General features: G+C 34.2%; 2 protein-coding genes across 2 annotated transcripts in view; both read left to right on the top strand.

Moving 5' to 3' along the window:
- The window catches only part of sntb2 (syntrophin, beta 2), a 31,824-nt gene extending 28,223 nt beyond the window's left edge, over positions 1-3,601 (top strand). The window contains exon 7 of the mRNA XM_058766384.1: positions 1,127-3,601. Within this exon, the coding sequence (XP_058622367.1) occupies positions 1,127-1,219 (93 nt within the window). The 3' untranslated portion in view covers positions 1,220-3,601. The remainder of the gene's footprint in view (positions 1-1,126) is intronic.
- Positions 3,602-3,664: 63 nt separating this feature from the next.
- vps4a (vacuolar protein sorting 4 homolog A) lies at positions 3,665-23,219 on the top strand. Its single transcript, XM_058766387.1, has 11 exons — positions 3,665-3,854; positions 6,271-6,382; positions 7,627-7,771; positions 7,865-7,926; positions 8,030-8,149; positions 11,889-12,045; positions 12,129-12,277; positions 16,287-16,368; positions 16,459-16,678; positions 19,786-19,926; positions 21,435-23,219. The coding sequence occupies exons 1-11, from the start codon at positions 3,834-3,836 to the stop codon at positions 21,534-21,536; spliced, it is 1,311 nt and encodes a 436-aa protein (XP_058622370.1). The 5' UTR covers positions 3,665-3,833; the 3' UTR covers positions 21,537-23,219.
- Positions 23,220-23,297: the final 78 nt, after the last annotated feature.

Genomic DNA, 23,297 nt, shown 5'->3' with positions numbered 1-23,297 from the left:
CGCCCCATGACACTTTGTGCAAATTATGGGATTAATTTCCATCTACACTGTAAACAACGTAGTGAAAAATAAATATTTGAAATGCATTTATTTCATGCTAAGCATACTGCAGATACATTTTCATATTTATTAGTGCTGTCAAATGTATATATAAATACAAACACACAGCATATATTTTAAAAATGTTTACATGTATTTACATGTATTATATTTATATTCATATTTATATCGTATATAAATATATTTAATATATAAATGTAACCCATTTTTCTTAAATATATATATGCTGTGTATTTATATATACATAATAAATATACACAGTACACACATACATTATGTAAACAAAAACTTTTATTTTGGATGCGATTAATCGATTGACAGACCTAATATTTATGTACTTAATAAAATGCCCTGCAATTGTACGCAATAATCAGCATTTTCAAAAACTGGGTGCAATGAGGTGACAATTTTACTCACCCTTCAACCATCGATCATTAAAATAAAATTTTAAAGTTTAAAAGCATTAACAAATTACTTTTAGCATACCGTGAATAACTCCTAAAGATCCTCCTCCTATCCACAGCAATATTACGGATGTGTTAAACATCATTATAGTAAATATATGTCTATATTTCATAACAATTACATTTTACAGCATCTGTGTGAAAGCAAACCTGGAAAGAGACGTGAGGATTTGGGGAGAAAAATGAAAGATTCTTAATGCATTCCAGGGAATTATTCATGGTTTATATCGCAAATTAAATCGGGACATCAGACCACAAATGCACAGTACATGTTTATTTTATTTTTTTTTTTCATTTACTTGCAGCGGAATACAAAGGAAACATGAAAATAATGCAGCGGGCTGAAAAGAGCTATTCCATAGATACTGTTGTTATATCACGTCACATTAAATATACCAAACGTGACATTATTCTCCTGACTTCTGAAAATGTATCGCCCATTTAGTCAAAATGGCAGATAAGGATTATTTTATGATCTGAAATGATTTGTTGCAGTCTTTTTGAGTGGAACTTCCTCAGAATCGGAAGTGCCTCCCATAGTACCTTTAGGAAAAAGGTGGATAGTTTTCATCATAATCAGTTTTTTCCTGTCTGTCTTGCAGGTGTTTGAGCTGCACTCGGGGCCGAAGCCGGTGGTCTTTGTGCTTCATTCGTTTCTCTCAGCCAAACTGGCTCGTTTGGGACTGCTCACATAGAATCAACAGGAAACGATGGAGGTTCATTTATTTCTTTGATTTATTGACAGCTAGTATTTTACTCGAGCAGTGTTTTCGTCGTGTACTTCTCTTCTAGCCAACACATTTGTGTGTGTGTGTGGCTTTCTAAAGCAGAAAACAATCCCAGGAACACCAGCTGTGCCTTCTCATCTAGAGCCAACAAGCTTTTACAGTCATTTTCAGGCTTGACCTTTGCAGAGTAACCAAAACGAACATATTATTCTTGTATTATCCATGTTGTTTGTTTTTCACGTAACTCGCCTGTATTTATGTTTGTGTATCGCATGGCAAAGACTGTTACATCTGTGTGTTATAATCTGAATGAATATGTCATTTGAATGCAAATATGGAGAAAACGAAGCTTTAAATACATTCCCTCACGACTGACTAAAAATAACCTCCTAAAAGTTAAAACTCTAGAAGGTGTTGAATAGGATTGATTCAGTTTAACTAATATTTTGAAAAATATATAAAGTATAGGAATGTTTTATTAGTTTATCTATTCTCTACATGCCATAAGAAATACTTGTTCCACATTTATGACCAAACCTGCTCCAGGCCTTGGTTTTTATTTTATTTTAATTTTTTGTTGTTCTGCTGTAGTACATTATTGCTTCTTAATCAGCCATAGATGAGTGTTTAGTCCTTATTACAGGCTTCCCGCTGTCATAAAATCCTGGAAATATCAGTGAATTTTAAAATTCTGTTTTCCAGGCTTGGAAATGTGAAGGAAATTAATGAAAACTTATTGTTACTAAATAAGTCATGGGGGAAAAGTCCTATTTCTACAGTCAATATATATTTTCTAGTTACATTTAGCTCTGAAGAACTTTGCTTTTTGTGAGTACAATCTTTATAAAATGGCTTTTATTAATCCTAATCTAGTTATCAGACAAGACTGGAAAAGTCAGAGGTCGTAAAAAGTGTGGGGACCATCACGTTTTTAGCACTGATATGTGGTTTGTCATGGTGTGTATGTTTTATGTTTATCAATATAATATCAGTATAGCATCAGTATATATTCTTTATTAACATTTTATCTTTTTATGTGATGCATGTAATGCAAGCTGAGTTTGAGCACATGATATTAACCCATCACTTCAGTTTTTCAGTACTGAAGACATTCCCTCATAAGTATACTGCATTAGGCAGCATGTTCTAGTAGAATAAGAATATGAACAGTATGACAATATACGGAGGTAATGATGTTTTGAAAATGAGATGAACTACATTTCTTCATAACCGCTGCTCAAGCTTAACAGAAGCAATATTTCTATAATATATCTTTATTTTAGCATCACTCCACAAGTGAAATGCAAAAAAAAAAATGTATCTGCACAAGGACCACACGTACAACCTCTTTGACGCTTTAAGTGCCCTTAAATTTTTATAGTCTAGTGTACATACTAATATCTAATCAGAGGAAAAAAAAAAAAAAAAAAGAGTTTTTACTCGCGTGGAAACCTTCCTTGTTTCTTCTGAAGTGTCCATTAAATGAAAGATGTGATGCTTTCTGCTGTATTTATTGATTATCCGTTGACTCCGAGTTTGGTGATCAGTCATAGTTTTGGATATTATGTTCTGTCACATTATTTCCTTTTATTTTATGATATCAGACCGCTTATTGAGGACCCACTGCATTGTGCATTGTCTTAACTATGAAACTATGTGAGTGCGGTCAAACGATTAATCGCGATTAATCACATCCAAAATAAAAGTTTTTGTTTACATAATATATGTGTGTGTACTGTGTATATTTGTAAGGTGTATATATAAATACGCACACATGCATGTATATATTTTAGAAAAATGTTATGCTTATATATTCAATATATTTATATATAATATAAATTATATAAATATATACATGTAAGTATTTTAAAAATATATACTGTATGTGTGTGTATTTATATATGCATAATAAATATACACAGTACACACACACACTATGTAAGCAAAAACGTTTATTTTGGATGTGATTAATCGATTAATCGTTTAACAGCGCTATTAAACGCACTTGCCCAGGTTTACAGATTGCACAGGTGAGCTGTTTGGAGCTGTCCTTCGCTTGATATTTGACATGACCAATGCTTTAGACTCTGAATGTACTTTATAAACCCATAGATACATGCCTCAGTTTCATTATTTGTTCAGCGTTTTTTAGTTAATAGATTGATTTTGCTTTATTTTGAAGAGAAAAGGTTTGAACCAAAGTTCACTTGCGGCAGCTTGCAGCACACAATCAAATGCTAAAATGCTAATTTGTTTGTACATGTATTATAACTCTCAAAGCCTGTAACCTGAAGCTATGCATTATGTCTTTATGTAAATGTCACATATAAATAAAAACATGTAAACTAAGTGAGTGTTATATAGTGTTAATATGGAACTAATGCGTTGAGGTTTTGTTTCCGGAGGACAGTACGGGAGTGAGGGTAGCAACTTCCGTTTCTGTGTTCACTTAGCTATCACATTAGATGAACCTTCATTAAATTATTTATTTTATTGTTCTCGTTATTTAACGAACAATTTGAATATATTATAAATACTATTAATAGGACACTGCAGTGAAACCGCTGGCGCGTGAGATGAAATGACAACGTCAACACTGCAGGTGAGTTTACATTAGCTTTAGCTTTAGCTTTAGCTCATCATCATATAACTAGACATTAACTAAAGAAATCAACTGTAATGACTTATCGTTCATAATTCACACGTCCGGAGCGTTTAGCGATGTAAACGAGATATCAGAAATCAGCGGAGAGGATGTTGAAAGGGTAGCTGTCTTTGACAAGCAGTCATGTAAACAAACCTCACTTCAGTTCATATTCATTTGAGATCAGATATTACTGAATACAGGACTAATTTTTCAGAGATGTCAGTCGAAATGTATGTTTAAGTATGTCATGCTTTCATGAAGTCATTTTTTTGAATGGCTGCTGTGGATTTATTACTGTAGCTGTAGGCCTGTTTATCTGTCAGTCTACAAATGACAGTAAATCAATTGTACACACAGTTGCTGAAATTAAAATAGCTAAACGATATTTATTTGGAATTCATTCTGAAAATAAGCAGAAAATGTATAGACCTACCCATAGATAAACGGTTAGCAGGAGTCTGACAGACAGTGACACAGTTATAATATTAATTTGAAAACCGTCATATACAATTTAAGTTAGATGTACGCAGAATTGCTGAATTTAGATGAACTCATATTTTACTCAGTATTTACAAAAATATTTTTGAAATTGAACACTGTTTGCACGGCCATATATTTTGGAACTGACACAGGTTGAGCAGTATTTACTGAGGTAATGCATTAATTTCTACAGGGGTTACAAATACAATTTTTACCTAATATATTAAGCAGATCAAAAGACCTTCAGCACCCATTGTATACCAACAAATTTAATCCAAAAATTGGACTAACACAAAAGGTACCTAATGTTTTTAAACTTTTCAGGTTTAGAATATACTTTTTTTTCAAGATGCATGTATTCTCAAGGCAAAAGGTGAAATGCTTAAATAAGTATTTCATTTATTGCATTGAGGATGCATGTTCCTTAATGGCAGATGAGCCTGTCTGTGTAGGTCCAGAAAATAAAGAAAGAAAATTAAAAAAAATCATTCAGTTGTACCATTTAAGTGTCCAAAATGAAATTTTTTTTGGCATCCAAAGAGGAACATCTGATAAACAAATAATATTTAAACTAGCAATTTATCTAGTTTCCCTCAATCATATACATATTATTATTATTATTAAAATAAATACATGGTCATTAACATCTTTTTGAACTCTAAAAATGTAAGATTTGTACATTTTTGTTTAATGTCTGATTTCAACAAAATTTGTACTCTAGACCGTCGTTTTTTGTGTGGAAAAGATCAAAACCGATACCTTCTGGTTTTCATCCAGTTAATATTTAACGTCTTACACATCATTACATCTCACAATTGTTCAGGGCGTTCAATAGTCAAAACGATAATATACCAATATATTCAAAAAGGATAGTTTGTTCTGGGAGTGTAGACAACAACAATTTTCTTTTAATATACTTACAATATTTCTTGACAGAATGAAGCTGCAGGGCCATTCCGTGTCAAATCAACCAAATTTCAGAAATTTACCTGGCTCAAATTTTTGATTTTGCTAATATTTTTTTTTTCGGAAGAAAGATAAACATGCATAGCCAAAATATGAATTGAAATGCCATTTAATATTTTTAGTGGTTTATGACCACTGAAAATATGTACATTTTAACAATTTACTCATGGAGCCATATTGAAATTCCAATATCTCTGGTACCGAACCATATGGGGCCTTAAAAATGAAGAAGCCAAAAGTAAAGTTAGTTAAGACCAAGTATCTAAAAGGGCATTAAGATATATTTAATACTTTTTGAGTTACAGGCATGCAGACTTTGGAGAAAAAAACTTGAAAAGTGCTCTTTCCCCATTTTTGAATGGTCACCATTGGCACATAATGCAACAAAGATTGCTCAAGTCAACAGATTTTACTAACAGACCTACCAATCTCTGTGTAAAAATAACATTGTGAAGCTGCCATCTTTCTAAAGTCATTTTTAACCCTCTGTAATTTGGCTCTGAATCTTAGGTGAAAATTGCCATTTTGACCCCCCTCTACAAAATAGTGGAGAACTCAGTAAACATTCATCCATGACATTTAATAATTTGTCTTTCATCACTATACATGTCTGTCTTTCTTCAGAAAAAAATATTATCAAAATCAAAAATTTGAGCCGGGGACCTCTGGTTGAGTTGTCACCGAATGACCCTGCAACCTTTCCAGAGGTCTTTTTGGAGCCTGACTTTTGCTTGAAATATAAGCTGGAAAATATCATTTTGAACACTCTTCAAGAAATAAGTGAAAACTTGACAATTTGTTCTTTCACCTGAAAATAAATACATAAATAAAATTGATTCACAGACCTCTGGTTGAGCTGACGTGGAATGAGCACTTATAAATCATATAGTAGTTCATAAAGCCGTCAGTAACTCTGTGATTTCAGAAAGCGATTGAGCTGGTCACTAAAGCCACAGAGGAGGACAAGGCCAAGAACTATGAGGAGGCGCTGAGACTCTACCAGCATGCTGTGGAGTATTTCCTGCACGCCATCAAATGTGAGTGAACTACATCTGCTGAATGCTAATCCAAATGAACTCAAAATTAGTGGTCAACCGATATTGTTGTTTGACAGCCGATGCCGATATCTTGGAAAGCAGGGTGGCCAATATAATTTTATTTAATGAAATAATTTGAAAATGGATTAAAAAATAAATGTGTAAAATAAATATACTTATACTTTAGATGACAAAGTATTTTTCACAAATAAATAAATATTTCATAAAAATATAATTAAAAAGGAAGTAAACACTGTAACTAACAGGGCACTCGGTATTCTGGGAAGTTTGTGTGCATTGGGAATCATATTGTTCAAATAAAGCCAAGGTAACAGTCATTTTACATACAGCACACAGTGAAAATGACATGAATATGACTGTGCAAAAGCATAAAGCGCAGCATAGTTTGAAATCACAAGTTTAAAGTTTGTTGCTCGCGCGTTTCCTCCAGACCGACCGTCATGCAGAGTACACGCGATCATGCAGGATACAAATGCACAATTCACTTCATAAGATCTCACAACTGGATTCTACTAAGTTTGCAAGGTTTGTGAAATTAAATGTTCATTAGTCGTTCAAAGATTTGTTTAAGTGATATAAATGCGTATTTGCTGAATGCAATCAGCAAATGAGAAAGTATTATAATGTTTGCCTTTCTGTTACTAATAATATAAAAGCAATTGTTATAATACTTTTTGTATACATTTAATTCCTTTGTTTAACAGTTCTATCTGATTATTAGACAGACTTCTATCTGTATTAGACAACTGTGAACGACGACAGCAAACAAGAGAGAGAATGTGAGAGCTGTGTGCTCAGGTGCTGCCGCTCTCAGCGCCCTCGAAATAAATGTCCCGCCTCGAACGCATCAGCCAGACAGAAAAACTTATCGGCCGATATTTGAAAAATACCAAATATCGGCCGATATATTGGTCGATCACTACTCAAAATTAACCCTGTTTACTTTCAAACAGTTTCATTGAACACAGTTCATTAGACAAAATATTTGTCTGTAGAATTTTTCATCAAAATATTGTTTAGACTCTGCCTCTGATGTCACCGAGGCCTAGCAGCCTATTGGTCAATGATAAATAGCAAATAATGAGAGATTTGAAAAAGAAGTGTGGGGGGTTTATTTGTTTTATGAAAGTTTGATCAAAATGTACTTGCATGTAATCCATTTGTTAATGTAACATTTCTTATGGAAGATTTCAAGACGCAGCTTTGATCCTTTGGTTTCTCAGATGAAGCGCACAGTGACAAGGCGAAGGAAAGCATCCGTGGGAAGTGTATGCAGTATCTGGACAGAGCCGAGAAACTCAAGGACTACTTGAAAAACAAGGACAAACAGGGCAAGAAACCAGTGAAGGAAACACAGAGCAATGACAAGTATGCTTTTAGCTCTTATTTAATCTGCTGGATGGTGTTGATGAATAAAGTCCATTGCTCTCAGTGATAAACTATGTGTGTGTGTTTGTACAGAAGTGACAGTGACAGTGAAGGAGAAAATCCTGAGACAAAGAAGCTCCAGGAGCATCTGATGGGTGAGTCTGTGTCTTAGATGGTTCATTGTGTTAATGCAAAGGAATACACCGCTGCCGTGTTGTCTGTCTGTCATGATGATGAGGTGTTTGTTGATGTGTTCAGGTGCGATTGTGATGGAGAAGCCCAATGTGAGTTGGAGTGATGTGGCCGGACTGGAGGGGGCCAAAGAAGCGCTGAAAGAAGCTGTCATTCTGCCCATCAAATTCCCACACCTGTTCACAGGTCAGTCTGTGGGCCATTATTACAGTTTATACTCATTCATGCCACACTTATGATTGTGTAGTGATTTGAGAGATTAATGTTATTGATATATGATTAATGTTTTGCTATCCCCTAGCTTGTGTTATCCTGCAAACAGAGTCTGACAAATATTAGTTCTGTTATTCAGTAGAATTTGTTATTATAGGACCCTATGAAATCTGTTTTAATTTTTTCCCAAATTCTGTTTCATTTTTTTTCTAAGTTCCGTTTTTTCTGTTTTAATTTTTCTGGATTCAATTTTTTTTATCCGTTTTTTTTATTAATCAAAAAGCATGTCTAATTAATTAAAATCATGAAACTTATACAATTTCACATCAATTTATTAAAGGTTTAACAAAAATGATGTGTTTAAGGCCCTATGAAATGTTTTTTTTTTCCCACCATATGAATTATTGTTACCAAATTCTTTGTTTGAGCATGTCTAATTATTTGAATGCATAAAACAAATTAATTTATTAAAATAGCCTTTTGAAATGTTTTCCCCCTCAGAAATTTTCAGGTTATCAAATGAAAGCATAAAATGTTAATTTCATTTATCTTTTAATTAATGAAAATTAAACAAACCTTTTTTTTTAAAGGGGTCATCGGGTGCCCATTTTCCACAAGTTGATATTGGGGGTATTAGGGTCTTAATGAAAAGTCTATAACATACTTTGGTTAAAATCTCTCAATGGTAGTGTAAAACAACACCCTTTTAACCCTTAAAGACCTAGAACATTTTTGGGGCACCTGACACGCCTGTGCGTTTCTTTGTTTTTTTCAGACCTATTCTAGCAGTCAGCATCAAGTGCCATATATCATTATAAACAGGAGAACTTGAAGTTTCAGTCTAGCTGTTCAGTTGCCGTGAATACATTTCTCTGTGTATATGATATGACACCAGTTTATTCAAATGAACGGTAAAATGCTCATGAAGTGACTCTCAGAGCAGTTCTGGAGATGTTGTTCATGTGTTTATGTCCTCATTTAGAGAGACGGCTGACGCTGAAATCACCGCGAACGTCATGCACGCTTCAGTATTTGTGTATTAAAGAAACCGCACGTCTGCGCCATTCATTCACTATTTAGATAGTAATTTTGTGGCTTCACAGATCATTTTGCAATATTCACAGATACTATTCCATCGTGATTTGATTTTGGTGTAACGACCTACTTTTAATTCATTCAAAGTTTGACAAATTCCGTGACATTCCGCATTTTCCACATCGTGAAAATCATAGGGCCCTATTATTATAATACAATATACACTCATTGCCAAAAATATTGTCACCCTTGGTAAATATGAGAAAAACATTTATTTCATAATGATATTTCCCCCCATTTTAAATTTTTATTATCCAATGAAAGGTTAGATTTTTGTGAATTTTTTCAAATAAAAGATCAAAAGGATCAACAATACAGATTAATTTTCACAGCCTTCTTTGATCATATTTACCAAGGGTGACAATATTTTTGATAATGAGTGTACAGGTGCTGGTCATATAATTAGAATATCATCAAAAAGTTGATTTATTTCACTAATTCCATTCAAAAAGTGAAACTTGTATATTATATTCATTCATTACACACAGACTGATATATTTCAAATGTTTATTTCTTTTAATTTTAATGATTAGAGCTTACAGCTCATGAAAGTCAAAAATCAGTATCTCAAAATATTATAATATTACTTAAGACCAATACAAAGAAAGGATTTTTAGAAATCTTGGCCAACTGAAAAGTATGAAAATGAAAAGTATGAGCATGTACAGCACTCAATACTTAGTTGGGGCTCCTTTTGCCTGAATTACTGCAGCAATGCGGCGTGGCATGGAGTCGATCAGTCTGTGGCACTGCTCAGGTGTTATGAGAGCCCAGGTTGCTCTGATAGTGGCCTTCAGCTCATCTGCATTGTTGGGTCTGGTGTCTCTCATCTTCCTCTTGACAATACTCATAGATTCTCTCTGGGGTTCAGGTCAGGCGGTTGCTGGCCAATCAAGCACAGTAACACTATGGTCATTGAACCAGCTTTTGGTACCTTTGGCAGTGTGGGCAGGTGCCAAGTCCTGCTGGAAAATGAAATCAGCATCTCCATAAAACTTGTCAACAGAAGGAAGCATGAAGTGCTCTAAAATTTCCTGGTAGATGGCTGCGTTGACTGTGGACATCAGAAAACACAGTGGACCAACACCAGCAGATGACATGGCAGCCCAAATCATCACTGACTGTGGAAACTTCACACTGGACTTCAAGCAACATGGATTCTGTGCCTCTCCACTCTTCCTTCAGACTCTGGGACCCTGATTTCCAAATGAAATGTAAAATTTACTTTCATCTGAAAAGAGGACTTTGGACCACTGAGCAACAGTCCAGTTCTTTTCTCCACAGCCCAGTTAAGATGCTTCTGACGTTGTCTCTGGTTCAGAAGTGGCTTGGTAGCCCTTTTCCTGAAGGCGTCTGAGCGTGGTGACTCTTGATGCACTGACTCCAGCTTCAGTTCACTCCTTGTGAAGCTCTCCCAAGTGTTTGCTTGACTGTATTCTCAAGCTTGCGGTCATCCCTGTTGCTTGTGCACCTTTTCCTACCCAAATTCTTCCTTCCAGTCAACTTTGCATTTAATATGCTTTGATACAGCACTCTGTAAACAGCCACACCTTTCAGTAATGACCTTCTGTGACTTACCCTCTTTGTGGAGGGTGTCAATGTTCGTCTTCTGGATCATTGCCAAGTCAGCAGTCTTCCCCATTATTGTGGTTTCAAAGAACAAGAGATACCCAGAATTTATACTGTAGGGATGGTCATTTATTCAAACTCAAATGTAAATATTCTAATATTTTGAGATACTGATTTTTGACTTTCATGAGCTGTAAGCTCTAATCATCAAAATTAAAAGAAATAAACATTTGAAATATATCAGTCTGTGTGTAATGAATGAATATAATATACAAGTTTCACTTTTTGAATGGAATTAGTGAAATAAATCAACTTTTTGATGATATTCTAATTATATGACCAGCACCTGTATATATAACATATTCAGCTTTGGGCACAGTTAACACACTATTGTTAAAGTTTGGGGTCAGTAAGTTTTTTTTTTTTTTTAACTTGAAAGAAATTAATCAAGTTAATTAAGTGACATTAAGGACTTTGTTACAGACAAAAATAAAACATTAATAAATACATGCATACACACCTACATAAACATAAACATAAATACCTGTATTTAAATAAATAAATGCAGTTTTTTAAAATTCTGTTCATCAAGAAATCCTAAAATAATGTTATAATATAATATAATATATAATAATTATTACATATATATTAAAATGATTTCTGAAGGATCATGTGACACTGAAGTAATAATGCTGAAAATTCAGCTTTGATCACAGCAATAAATTGCTTTTAAAGAAATTGCATATTAAATTACATGAAATTGCTCGTTTTACTGTTTTTGACCAAATAAATGTAGCCTTTGTGAGGATAAGACACTTCTTTCCTTTCAGAAAGATGAAAAATTCTCATTGACCCCAAGCTTTTGACTGGAAGTGCAAGTTCTTATACCAAATGATGACAGAAAGATTTGTAGTAATCTGTGAGTTATAAAAGAATATGCAAAAATATTGCCCTTGATGTCCACATTTATTAGCTCTTTATTCTAATGAATCAAGATGCTATATTTACATTTTGAAGGACTGCAGTCTGTGTATGTACTGTGATGCAGGAAAGCGCACTCCGTGGCGGGGCATTCTTCTCTTTGGGCCCCCCGGCACAGGAAAGTCATATCTGGCCAAAGCTGTGGCTACCGAGGCCAATAACTCCACCTTCTTCTCCGTGTCTTCCTCGGACCTCGTGTCTAAGTGGCTCGGCGAGAGTGAGAAGTGAGTTTTTGCTCACTTTGATGACTGTCATTCTGCATGAGCTGCAGGCCTCGCTGAAAGATTGCTTTTGAATTCTTTTCCAGACTGGTGAAGAATCTGTTCGATCTGGCTCGCCAGCACAAGCCATCCATCATCTTCATAGACGAGGTGGATTCCCTCTGTGGATCCAGAAATGAGAATGAGAGCGAAGCGGCTCGCAGGATCAAGACAGAGTTCCTGGTGCAGATGCAGGGTGAGAAACACTTTCTGGAAAAACCACATCCTGCTGAATAAATGATGGTCAAGCAGCTCTGTTGACATGTTGCTTTCATACATGAGTCTTAACATGACTTATTTACGTCTGGATCTGTTTTTTTATGATATTTATCTAAAATGTATAATGTTTAAATTAATTTGTAATATTCAACAATTTAAAATAACATTAAAATTCAGTTTGAAGATCAAAATGGTAAGATTAGGGTTGTCTAATGTAAAAACCCCAAGAAAACTTTTTATTTATATGTATTTTATTTATAAAACTAATATTTATATTCACTTACACAGTATTGATGAGATTTGTCAAAAATTAAACACAAGTTAACATGAACTAACAATGAAGAATACATCTAAAGCATATATTAATCTTATTTAATGTTATTTTCAGCATTTATCAAGACATTATTAAAATCAGAAGTTGTTTCTGTTCATATTATTTAATGGACCTGAGCTAACATGGACTAACAATGAACAGTTTATTAACTAACATTAACAAATACTGTAACAAATGTATTGTATGTAGAACTGTATTGTATATACTGTAACTTCATAAATACTGTAACAAATGTATTGTTCATTAGTAGTTAATGTTAGTTAACACATGAACTAAAGTCTTGAAAAATATGTTTGAAAACATAAATAATTTTGTACGTGTGTAAGGGAAATACTTAATGTCACTTTTATAGAAGTCATTCATTTAAAACAAGAAAATGGTTTAAAAAAAGTACTAAACATTAAAATTTTAAGTACATTTTAAACTTGATTAAAAAAAAAATAGGTAACACTATTTTACAGTGTCCTTGTTACACATTACATGTACTTTACTGTAGTAATAACAGTAAATTATGCATAATTTTAAGCAGCTAACCATAAACCAATCCCTAACCCTAAGACTATGTACATGTAGTTAATTAATATTACTCAGTACTTAAATGTATAATTACACTGTAACAAGGACATGCTTTATCTTAATGTGTCCTTGTTACAGTGTAATCATACATTTAATATTAATATTAGTAATCAGAGCTGGGTAGATTACTTACAAATTGTAATCCGTTACTGATTCCAGATTACATGACAAAAATTGTAGTCAGTAACGTAATCCGTTACATTACATATTTTAGGTAATATAATCAGATTACTTTTGGATTACTTTTAGATTACATTTGACTTAACTCATTTATCACATTGATTTAAATAGCGTTATCTTGTACCATAATGATGTAAAAAATGCAAGGAGTAAGAAAATATGTTCCATTCATTGTAATTAACAACATGAAGTGCATTAAACATTATTACATCAAGGTTTCCAAAACTAGGGTTCGTAAAGGAACTGCAGAGGGTTTATGAGTTTAATGAAAAGCTAACAATTAATGAAATCATAAAATTTTAAAACAAAGTCCCTTTCAAGGAGAGTCTCTTCACTCGGCGGCCATATTTGCAATGCCTCTGGGTAGCTCATATACAAGACGAAGTCCTATGTTAACGAATGGGGGAATCCTGAAATCTCCAAAACTAGGGATCGGTATCGGGCCCGATACTGAGCTCATGTACTCGTACTCGTACTTCGTTAAAATGCCCCGATACCAAACACCGATACCACACAGCATGTGATAAGTGCCATATTCAGACAAAGAAACACCGACAACAGAACAACAGGCAGCAGAATGGAGTTATTAGAGGTTAAGGATGTCTACGAAGCAGATGTATGCAGTGAATAATGTTAAACATTCAGTATTAATGCCTTAATAGCTGATGTGCGCGAGCTGAAAAGCTAAGCGCTGAGTGGATTGAGCGGGCGCCGGCGCAGATGCGCGAGCTTGTGAGTGAATATACCTTTCTCACAGACATCACTGGATAGTTTGTAATTCGGTCGGATATGTCAAAAACAAGTAAGCAAAACAATGCACAAGTTACTTAACGGTAGGGAGAGAGAGAGAGAGAAAGAGAGCACAATCTGTTGTGTGACCTTTATTGATGTTCGCTCACATAGCACGCATCATTTGGATTAAAACTAAATCATAAATATAAGACAATTTATAGGGGCATTCACTATAAACATTATTTATTTTCAACCTTAAGCATACACGACTTTCTATGCGCTTGGCTGTACTGTACTTGTCCCTCTCATTCTGCACCTGTACAAATACGTGCGCGTGTTGCGCGTGTTTTGCTTGCTTCATGAGAGTTTCTGCATTGTATGAGTGGCTAGGGATGTAACGATTCCCTCAACTCACGATTCGATTCGATTCATGATTTTTTTTAAGAAAATGAGATTTAAGACAAATTATAAATTAAATATGTTCTTTTATTATTGCTTGGACAAAATGCTGCACGTTTCTTTGTGAAATTGAAATATAACACTATAATAATATACTAATATAGCACTTGCATATTATTGCTCTTTTGTTGGTTTTGATTGCTTCTATTGTCCTCATTTGTAAGTCACTTTGGATAAAAGCATCTGCTAAATAACAAAATGTAAATATAATGTAAATGTAAATAACAACTAAACTGAAATTTTAAAACAAGCCCCAAATCAAATAAAAAGAAATCTCTTCATAAAAACTAAATAAGGCTTTGTCTGTGCTCTTTCCATTTAAAATGAGAGGCAACCACTGCATTTTAATCATGATCCAAACAAAGATGCTGCATACATGCAGCAGGAGCAGTTTTAACCTAAATTAGACTGTATAATTTCGAAATTTGAAGCAAAAACAGAATGGTATGACTTCAGTTTTGTGAAATTATGCATAGAAACAGCAGACGAGCTGAATGAGATGCAGATTCATTCTCTGCCAGCAGGTGGTGCTTTAAGCATTTCCATGGTTTCCGCTGTAAACAAAGCAGCTCTGCACTTATGAACTTTAATATGCATTATACAGAGGCAAGATGAGAAGAAAAATACCATCTAAACTTTTCTAAAGACAGTAAGTTCCCCTCAGACATGCATTCATATAAACTACCCTAATTGAATCGCGATTTGTTTCGTATCTCAACCGATTTGAATCGTCACATATTTGAATCGATTTTCAACCGGCTCGCGGTTAATCGTTACATCCCTACGAGTGGCTTTGGAATATAAATCGTGTCGGAATAAATTTTGGTTTGACTGTATCTATTTGATAAATTAAGTTAAGCAATTAACATTATACATACTCTTTTGTTCTCTGTACCCAATATTTAAAAAATTTACAAATGCAATGAAAATATCGGTATCGGTACTCTGTATCGGCAAGTATCAAAAATAAAAGTATCGGTATCGGGCGAGTACTGGAAAAAATGGTATCGGTGCATTCCTATCAAAAACTGCTCGCTGAACTCGCAATTAAACTACATGCATCAAATCAGCAACAAAAATCTGAAATTAATTGCCCCATGAATGTTGTTGCTTATGCTCAAATAGCATTTAAAAAGCTTATTTTTCAGGCAAGTATCAAAAATAAAAGTATCGGTATCGGGTTTTTTTATAAAGGAAAATTTAAAAGATGAAAAAGAGAAATTAGGGAGAATCTGAATAATTTATTGCTATTGTGTGAATATGTAATCATGTAATCCATAAAAAAGTAACTGTAGTCTGATTATGAGTATTTTAAAATGTAACTTACAAGTACTTAATTTTTGGAATCTGATTACATAATCCAGAATACATGTAATCAGTTACTACCCAGCTCTGTTAGTAATGTTAATAATAATAAGTAATATTAATTAACTACATGTACATACTATATGGTTAGGGTTATGATTAGGGTTATGCAAGTAACCATATAGTTGGTTAGGGTAATATATTTTAATATATTAATTATTTATGTATAATTCATTGTTATTATAATAGTAAGTACATGTAACAAGGTCACCGTAAAATGAAGTGTAACCAAAAATGAATGGAGCCACATACAGAACGATGCAGGATTTCCTCATCATTTTCTCACAAGCTCTTCTGTCGTGGGATTGTCTGATGGTTTGTGGGCGTCTCTTTTCTGCAGGTGTTGGTAATAACAACGATGGGGTATTAGTTCTCGGTGCTACTAACATTCCTTGGGTGCTTGACGCTGCTATTCGCAGAAGGTCAGTCTGATAAATGCTTTCAAAGTAGAAAAGTGCTCATGTTTTAAGTCCAGTGTTTAATCTGTCGAATCCTCCCGCGGCTCGGTGCAGGTTTGAGAAGCGCATCTACATCCCGCTCCCCGAGGAGCAGGCCAGAGCGGCCATGTTTCGCTTGCATCTGGGAAATACGCCTCACAGTCTGACTGAGCCAGACCTGCGTCAGCTGGCCCACAAAACAGACGGATACTCCGGAGCCGATATCAGCATCATAGTGCGAGATGCTCTCATGCAGCCGGTCAGGAAAGTGCAGTCCGCCACGCACTTCAAAAAGGTAACCAATGAAAGATGGTCAAGCAGCTCTGTTGACATGTTGCTTTCATAACATGACTTATTTATGTCTGGATCTATTTTTTATAATATTTATCTAATATGTATAATGTTTAAATTAATTTGTAATTATTTGTAATCACATCCATAATAAAAGTTTTTGTTTGACTGTATCTATTTGATAAATTAAGTTAAGCAATTAACATTATACATACTCTTTTGTTCTCTGTACCCAATATTTAAAAAATTTACAAATGCAATGAAAATATCGGTATCGGTACTCTGTATCGGCAAGTATCAAAAATAAAAGTATCGGTATCGGGCGAGTACTGGAAAAAATGGTATCGGTGCATTCCTATCAAAAACTGCTCGCTGAACTCGCAATTAAACTACATGCATCAAATCAGCAACAAAAATCTGAAATTAATTGCCCCATGAATGTTGTTGCTTATGCTCAAATAGCATTTAAAAGCTTATTTTTCAGGCAAGTATCAAAAATAAAAGTATCGGTATCGGGTTTTTTTATAAAGGAAAATTTAAAAGATGAAAAAGAGAAATTAGGAGAATCTGAATAATTTATTGCTATTGTGTGAATATGTAATCATGTAATCCATAAAAAGTAACTGTAGTCTGATTATGAGTATTTTAAAATGTAACTTACAAGTACTTAATTTTTGGAATCTGATTACATAATCCAGAATACATGTAATCAGTTACTACCCAGCTCTGTTAGTAATGTTAATAATAATAAGTAATATTAATTAACTACATGTACATACTATATGGTTAGGGTTATGATTAGGGTTATGCAAGTAACCATATAGTTGGTTAGGGTAATATATTTTATATATTAATTATTTATGTATAATTCATTGTTATTATAATAGTAAGTACATGTAACAAGGTCACCGTAAAATGAAGTGTAACCAAAAATGAATGGAGCCACATACAGAACGATGCAGGATTTCCTCATCATTTTCTCACAAGCTCTTCTGTCGTGGGATTGTCTGATGGTTTGTGGGCGTCTCTTTTCTGCAGGTGTTGGTAATAACAACGATGGGGTATTAGTTCTCGGTGCTACTAACATTCCTTGGGTGCTTGACGCTGCTATTCGCAGAAGGTCAGTCTGATAAATGCTTTCAAAGTAGAAAAGTGCTCATGTTTTAAGTCCAGTGTTTAATCTGTCGAATCCTCCCGCGGCTCGGTGCAGGTTTGAGAAGCGCATCTACATCCCGCTCCCCGAGGAGCAGGCCAGAGCGGCCATGTTTCGCTTGCATCTGGGAAATACGCCTCACAGTCTGACTGAGCCAGACCTGCGTCAGCTGGCCCACAAAACAGACGGATACTCCGGAGCCGATATCAGCATCATAGTGCGAGATGCTCTCATGCAGCCGGTCAGGAAAGTGCAGTCCGCCACGCACTTCAAAAAGGTAACCAATGAAAGATGGTCAAGCAGCTCTGTTGACATGTTGCTTTCATAACATGACTTATTTATGTCTGGATCTATTTTTTTATAATATTTATCTAATATGTATAATGTTTAAATTAATTTGTAATTATTTGTAATCACATCCATAATAAAAGTTTTTGTTTATGAAATATATGTGTGTGTGTTGTGTATATTTATTATGTATATATAAATACACACACAAGCATGTATATATTTAAGAAAAATGTTATTTCTATATTAAACATATTTGTATAATATAAATTATTTAAGTATTATTAATTATATTAAGTATTTTCAAAATATATACTGTATGTGTGTATTTATACATACATAATTAATATACACAGTACACACACATATATTTCATAAACAAAAACTTTTATGTATGCGATTAATCGTTTGACAGCACTATTTGTAATATTCAGCAATTTAAAATAACATTACAATTCAGTTTGAAGGTCAAAATGGTAAGATTAGGGTTGTCTAATGGAAAAAACCCAAGAAAACTTAATAAATTTATTTTAAAACTTTAATATATTTATATTCGCAGTATTGATGGTATTTGTCAAAAATTAAACACAAGTTAACATGAACTAACAATGAAAAATACGTCTAAAGCATATATTAATCTTATTTAATGTTATTTTCAGCATTTATCAAGACATTATTAAAATCAGAAGTTGTTTCTGTTCATATTATTTAATGGACCTGAGCTAACATGGACTAACAATGAACCGTTTATTAACTAACATTAACAAATACTGTAACAAATGTATTGTATGTAGAACTGTATTGTATATACTATAACTTCATAAATACTGTAACAAATGTATTGTGTTAACTAACATTAACAACTAATGAACATGAACTAAAGTTAACCAATGAAACCTTATTGTAAAGTCTTACAAAACAAGAAAAAAACAAAACTTCTCTACCTTGAAAAATATGTTTGAAAACATTTTGCACGTGTAAGGGACAGTGCAACAACAGTACGTTGTTGGACAAATATGGACAACAGCAGAGAATTGTTTGCTTGGATAGACAGAATCAAAGTTGCAAGTTCAATGAGTCAAATAACATTTTTTAAATGAAATTGTTTTCTTTAAAGGGGATATGACGATGCTAAAAATAACATTGCATTGCACCAAATATTTGTGTATTTGTTTACGTGGTTTAAGGTTAAAAAAACATTATTTTCCACATACTGTACATTATTGCCACTCCTCTGCTCTGCCTTTGAGACGCGTCGATTTTTACGAAGCTCATCGTTCTGAGAAGCGAGGCGTGCTCTTGGCCAGCTATCCAGTGCGTTGTGATTGGCCACGACAACAATACTACAGCGAGAATAAAAGTTACGCCTTCTTTCTTTGCGTAAACATTTGGGCGGTGTTCTACAAATCTTCCCACACAGAGACGTAGACATGTGGGGCGTTTGAATGAGGCGTTTTAGGAAGAAGTGGACGAGTCTCAACTTTTATAAAGAATACCTCTTTGGTTTGAGACTTTAGTCTTTGCAACTTTACGGATCTTATATGAGCACAAACTGCTTGTAACACTCCAAAGACAAAGGAAAACTTGAAACAGCATCATACGACCCCTTTAAATCTTCATAGATCTAGAACAGCAAGTTGAACGCTTGTTGTTGTGATTCTGCTCCTCAGGTGCGCGGCCCGTCTCGCAGTAACAGCTCCATGATGGTGGATGACCTCCTGACCCCGTGCTCCCCCGGTGACCCTGATGCCATAGAGATGACCTGGATGGATGTTCCTGGTGACAAACTGCTGGAGCCCATAGTGTGCATGGTGAGATCCTGACAGTCTCGCTGTCAGTTTGACTATCACAACACTGTCTGGTCAGCTTGGCATCATGTGCTGGTTCGTTAAGTGCTAGCGGTTTCACATATATAACCATTGAAATAGGATAAGTGGATAGAAAATAAAATATGTAGTTCTGCTCATCGATATTTAGTTTACTTGCTCTGAATATGAACTCTGAATGTAGTTTCTTGGCCTATTGATAGAAACAACCTGACAATATACATCAGACAGTCAGTGAATGCACTATTTGTTTACTAAATGATGCCAAGATTACATCATTATGTATATTCACACTATAATAAAACGACTCTTTTCTATTTTGATATATTTTAAAATGCAATTTATTCCTTTGATGGCAAAGCTGAATTTTCAGCATCATCTTTAAAAACCATTACAAACCTTACTGATCCCAGACATTTGAGATCTATATATAGAGAGAGAGAGAGAGAGAGAGAGAGCGCGCTGGGTAATTACAAATTGTAATCGTTACTGATTCCATGTTACATGACAAACATTGTAGTTAGTAACGTAATCATTACATTACACATTAGGTAATATATTCAGATTACTTTTAGATTACTTTTGACCCATCTCATTTTTCACATTGATTTAAATAGGATAATCTTGTACCATATTGATAAAAAAATACAAAGAGTAAGAAAATATATTGTATTTGTTGTTATCAACAACATGAAGTGCACTAAACATTAAAGCTCAAGGTTTCCCAAACTGGGTTTGTGAAGGAACTGCAGGGGGTTATGAGTTTAATGAAAAGCTAATAATTAAATTGTAAAAATGCTAAATTTAAAATGTTGGGGTATTTTGATTTTAGGGTTATTTTAAAATGAATTATAATAAAACACTTACTGAAAAAATGAAATATTTTATTTGTGTACCTGCATGTCATGTGACCACAACCAACAGGGAACCATGAACACACAAATGTGTTAATTTATTTAAAAATAATTCTCAGGTGTACTCGAAATAAAAATATATTAGGTGAAAGTACATTTTAGAAAGGAACAAGAGGAATTAGGGAGAATCAATAACTTATGAATAAATAATTGCTATTTTGTAAATAATGTAATCATGTAATCCATAAAAAAGTAACTAGTTTGAGTATTTTAAAATGTAATTTACTCTAATTAAAAGTACTTCATTTTTGGAATCAGATTTCATAATCCAGATTACATGTAATCAGTTACTACCCAGCACTGTGTGTATATATAAATATAATAAATGAGGACACACACACACACACACACACACACATAAGGTTGCATTAAATTGGTCAAAAGTAACAGTAAAGGCATTTATAATGTTACAAAAGTAACACCTCTTTTTAATTATATATTTGAATGATTTCTGAAGGATCATGTGACACTGAAGACTAGAGTTATGATGTTGTAAATTCAGCTTTGCATCACAGCAATAACATTTATTCATGTATTACATTTATTTATAAATTGCATTTGTGTGTGTGTGTGTGTTAGTCTGACATGCTGCGCTCTCTGGCGACCACACGCCCCACCGTCAACACAGAAGACCTGCTGAAGGTGAAGAAGTTCACAGAGGATTTTGGACAGGAGGGCTGAAGCACGAAACACCGCTCGATCCAGTGTAGCTGTCCCAACTCAACCAGGACTATCTAGTCTAAACTAACCCGCAGCCCGACCCAATCTGACATCTCTAACCGCCCAACACTACACAACATCACACTCAGCAGACTGGAGGGAGCATGAAGCTTGCTGTAAATTTTGTTTACATAATCAAATTTGTTGAAGTATTCATCTTATGAAGATTTTGTCTGTCTGCCCTTTATTCCGAACGGCTTCCAACATTTCTGCTCTCGCCGATGATTATTTATGTTAATTTATTCTCAGTGTTTGGATTGTTTTGAGTGCAGACCAATTTGAGCTTCATCAGTATCTTTTGTGTCCAGCTTAGTATTGCAGCACTTTACTGTATAAATGTGGTCTGGGTGAATCTCTCAAAGACGCGTCTGGGTCACGCTAAACCTCAGAATTAAACAAAAAAAAATATATATATATATATTATATTTGGAAAGAAAATTGAGCCTATTTGGACAATTATACATGTAGATGATTTTTATCTCTATAGTAATTGAGATTTGCTTCATGAAAAGAGTTTCAGAATGCAAAAAAATAGGCTTTATGTTCTTTAATCATATTTTGTGTATTTGGGTAAAGAAAATCAAGTCTGTTTTACAACTTTTGAGATTTTTTTGTGACAGTGACAGTTTTCAATGTATCTTCCTTTTGAGTCCGGGCTGAAATATGACCTGGCCGTGTATTTGACAGACTCACCCATCAACATTTCACTTGTTTAAAAGTTCCTGATCAAGCAGATGTGTTGTAATAATGAAGTGTGTGACAGCTGTCATTCATTTTGAAGGATAACATTAACCTGATCTGATAAAAAAAAAAATTACTTTTAAAAGAATTTGTGCATTGTTTGTGCAGCTGTATTTACTTCAGCTTAAAATAACCTCCCAGGTGAAGAACAAGTGCACTTCCATAATGTACTTCAAAATAGCACAGTTGAGTACACTTAGATGATCTTAAGAAGTACTAAAGAATCATTTTAGTGTACCAAGTACAAAATTAGTGCGTGAAAATAGAGCACTTTAAGTACATTATGGAAGCATGCTTTTTTTTCACCTGGGCTGCCTTCTGACAGTAGTTCTGTAACATTATAACAAAGGATAATTTTCTATGAACATGCTGTGTATGTTTCCAGAAAAAAACTGACTATCCATTTGAGCAGAGGAATGGGTAATGCTGTGAAGAAAATGTGCAAGAATTAAACACAACGTACCTATCCAGATATTACTCTTATGTGCCTCACAAAATCAGCTCAATATCTTACTGATATTGTTTCTTTGCTGAATGATTTTTGTAGTTGTCATTAATAGAAAGCATCATTTGAGATTCATAAATCAATGAGGGATCTGAAGGCAATCATCAGCCGTTCCCTGCCGAGGAAAACTCATTAACTAAGTTCTCTAATTTACTAATGACTACATTTAATCTGAGAATAGAATCGTCCAGACAGCAGCCGGCTTCATCAGGTCTCGACTATACTTTTCAAGCTCATTCTAGACCACTGGTTCAATAAGTAATTTTCCCATGAAGACCCTTTATCCCAAGTCTTCACAACTAACGTCAGGATCATAACATTTCTATCAGATCCTTTAACTGGAGGAGTTGAAATTCTGATTGCCTTCGCAGTTGGACAAATAGGCAAAAAACAACTGCCAACAGCCCATTAATATTTGAAGTAATTTGGCTGATGTGATAAATCAGCTACTGATTCACAAACCAACACGAATACTA

The sequence above is a fragment of the Onychostoma macrolepis genome, chromosome 25 (assembly GCF_012432095.1).
Source record: "Onychostoma macrolepis isolate SWU-2019 chromosome 25, ASM1243209v1, whole genome shotgun sequence".
Classification (NCBI taxonomy): Eukaryota; Metazoa; Chordata; class Actinopteri; order Cypriniformes; family Cyprinidae; genus Onychostoma; species Onychostoma macrolepis.
This window is presented reverse-complemented; position numbering and strand designations above follow the sequence as displayed.

What these genes read in the sequence shown, in the direction of transcription:
- vps4a (XM_058766387.1), top strand. Translation starts at nt 3,834, where the DNA reads ATGACAACGTCAACACTGCAG. An exon ending in TGACAACGTCAACACTGCAG is followed by an intron (nt 3,855 to 6,270) that starts GTGAGTTTACAT and finishes CTGTGATTTCAG; the next exon opens with AAAGCGATTGAGCTGGTCAC. An exon ending in GAAACACAGAGCAATGACAA is followed by an intron (nt 7,772 to 7,864) that starts GTATGCTTTTAG and finishes GTGTTTGTACAG; the next exon opens with AAGTGACAGTGACAGTGAAG.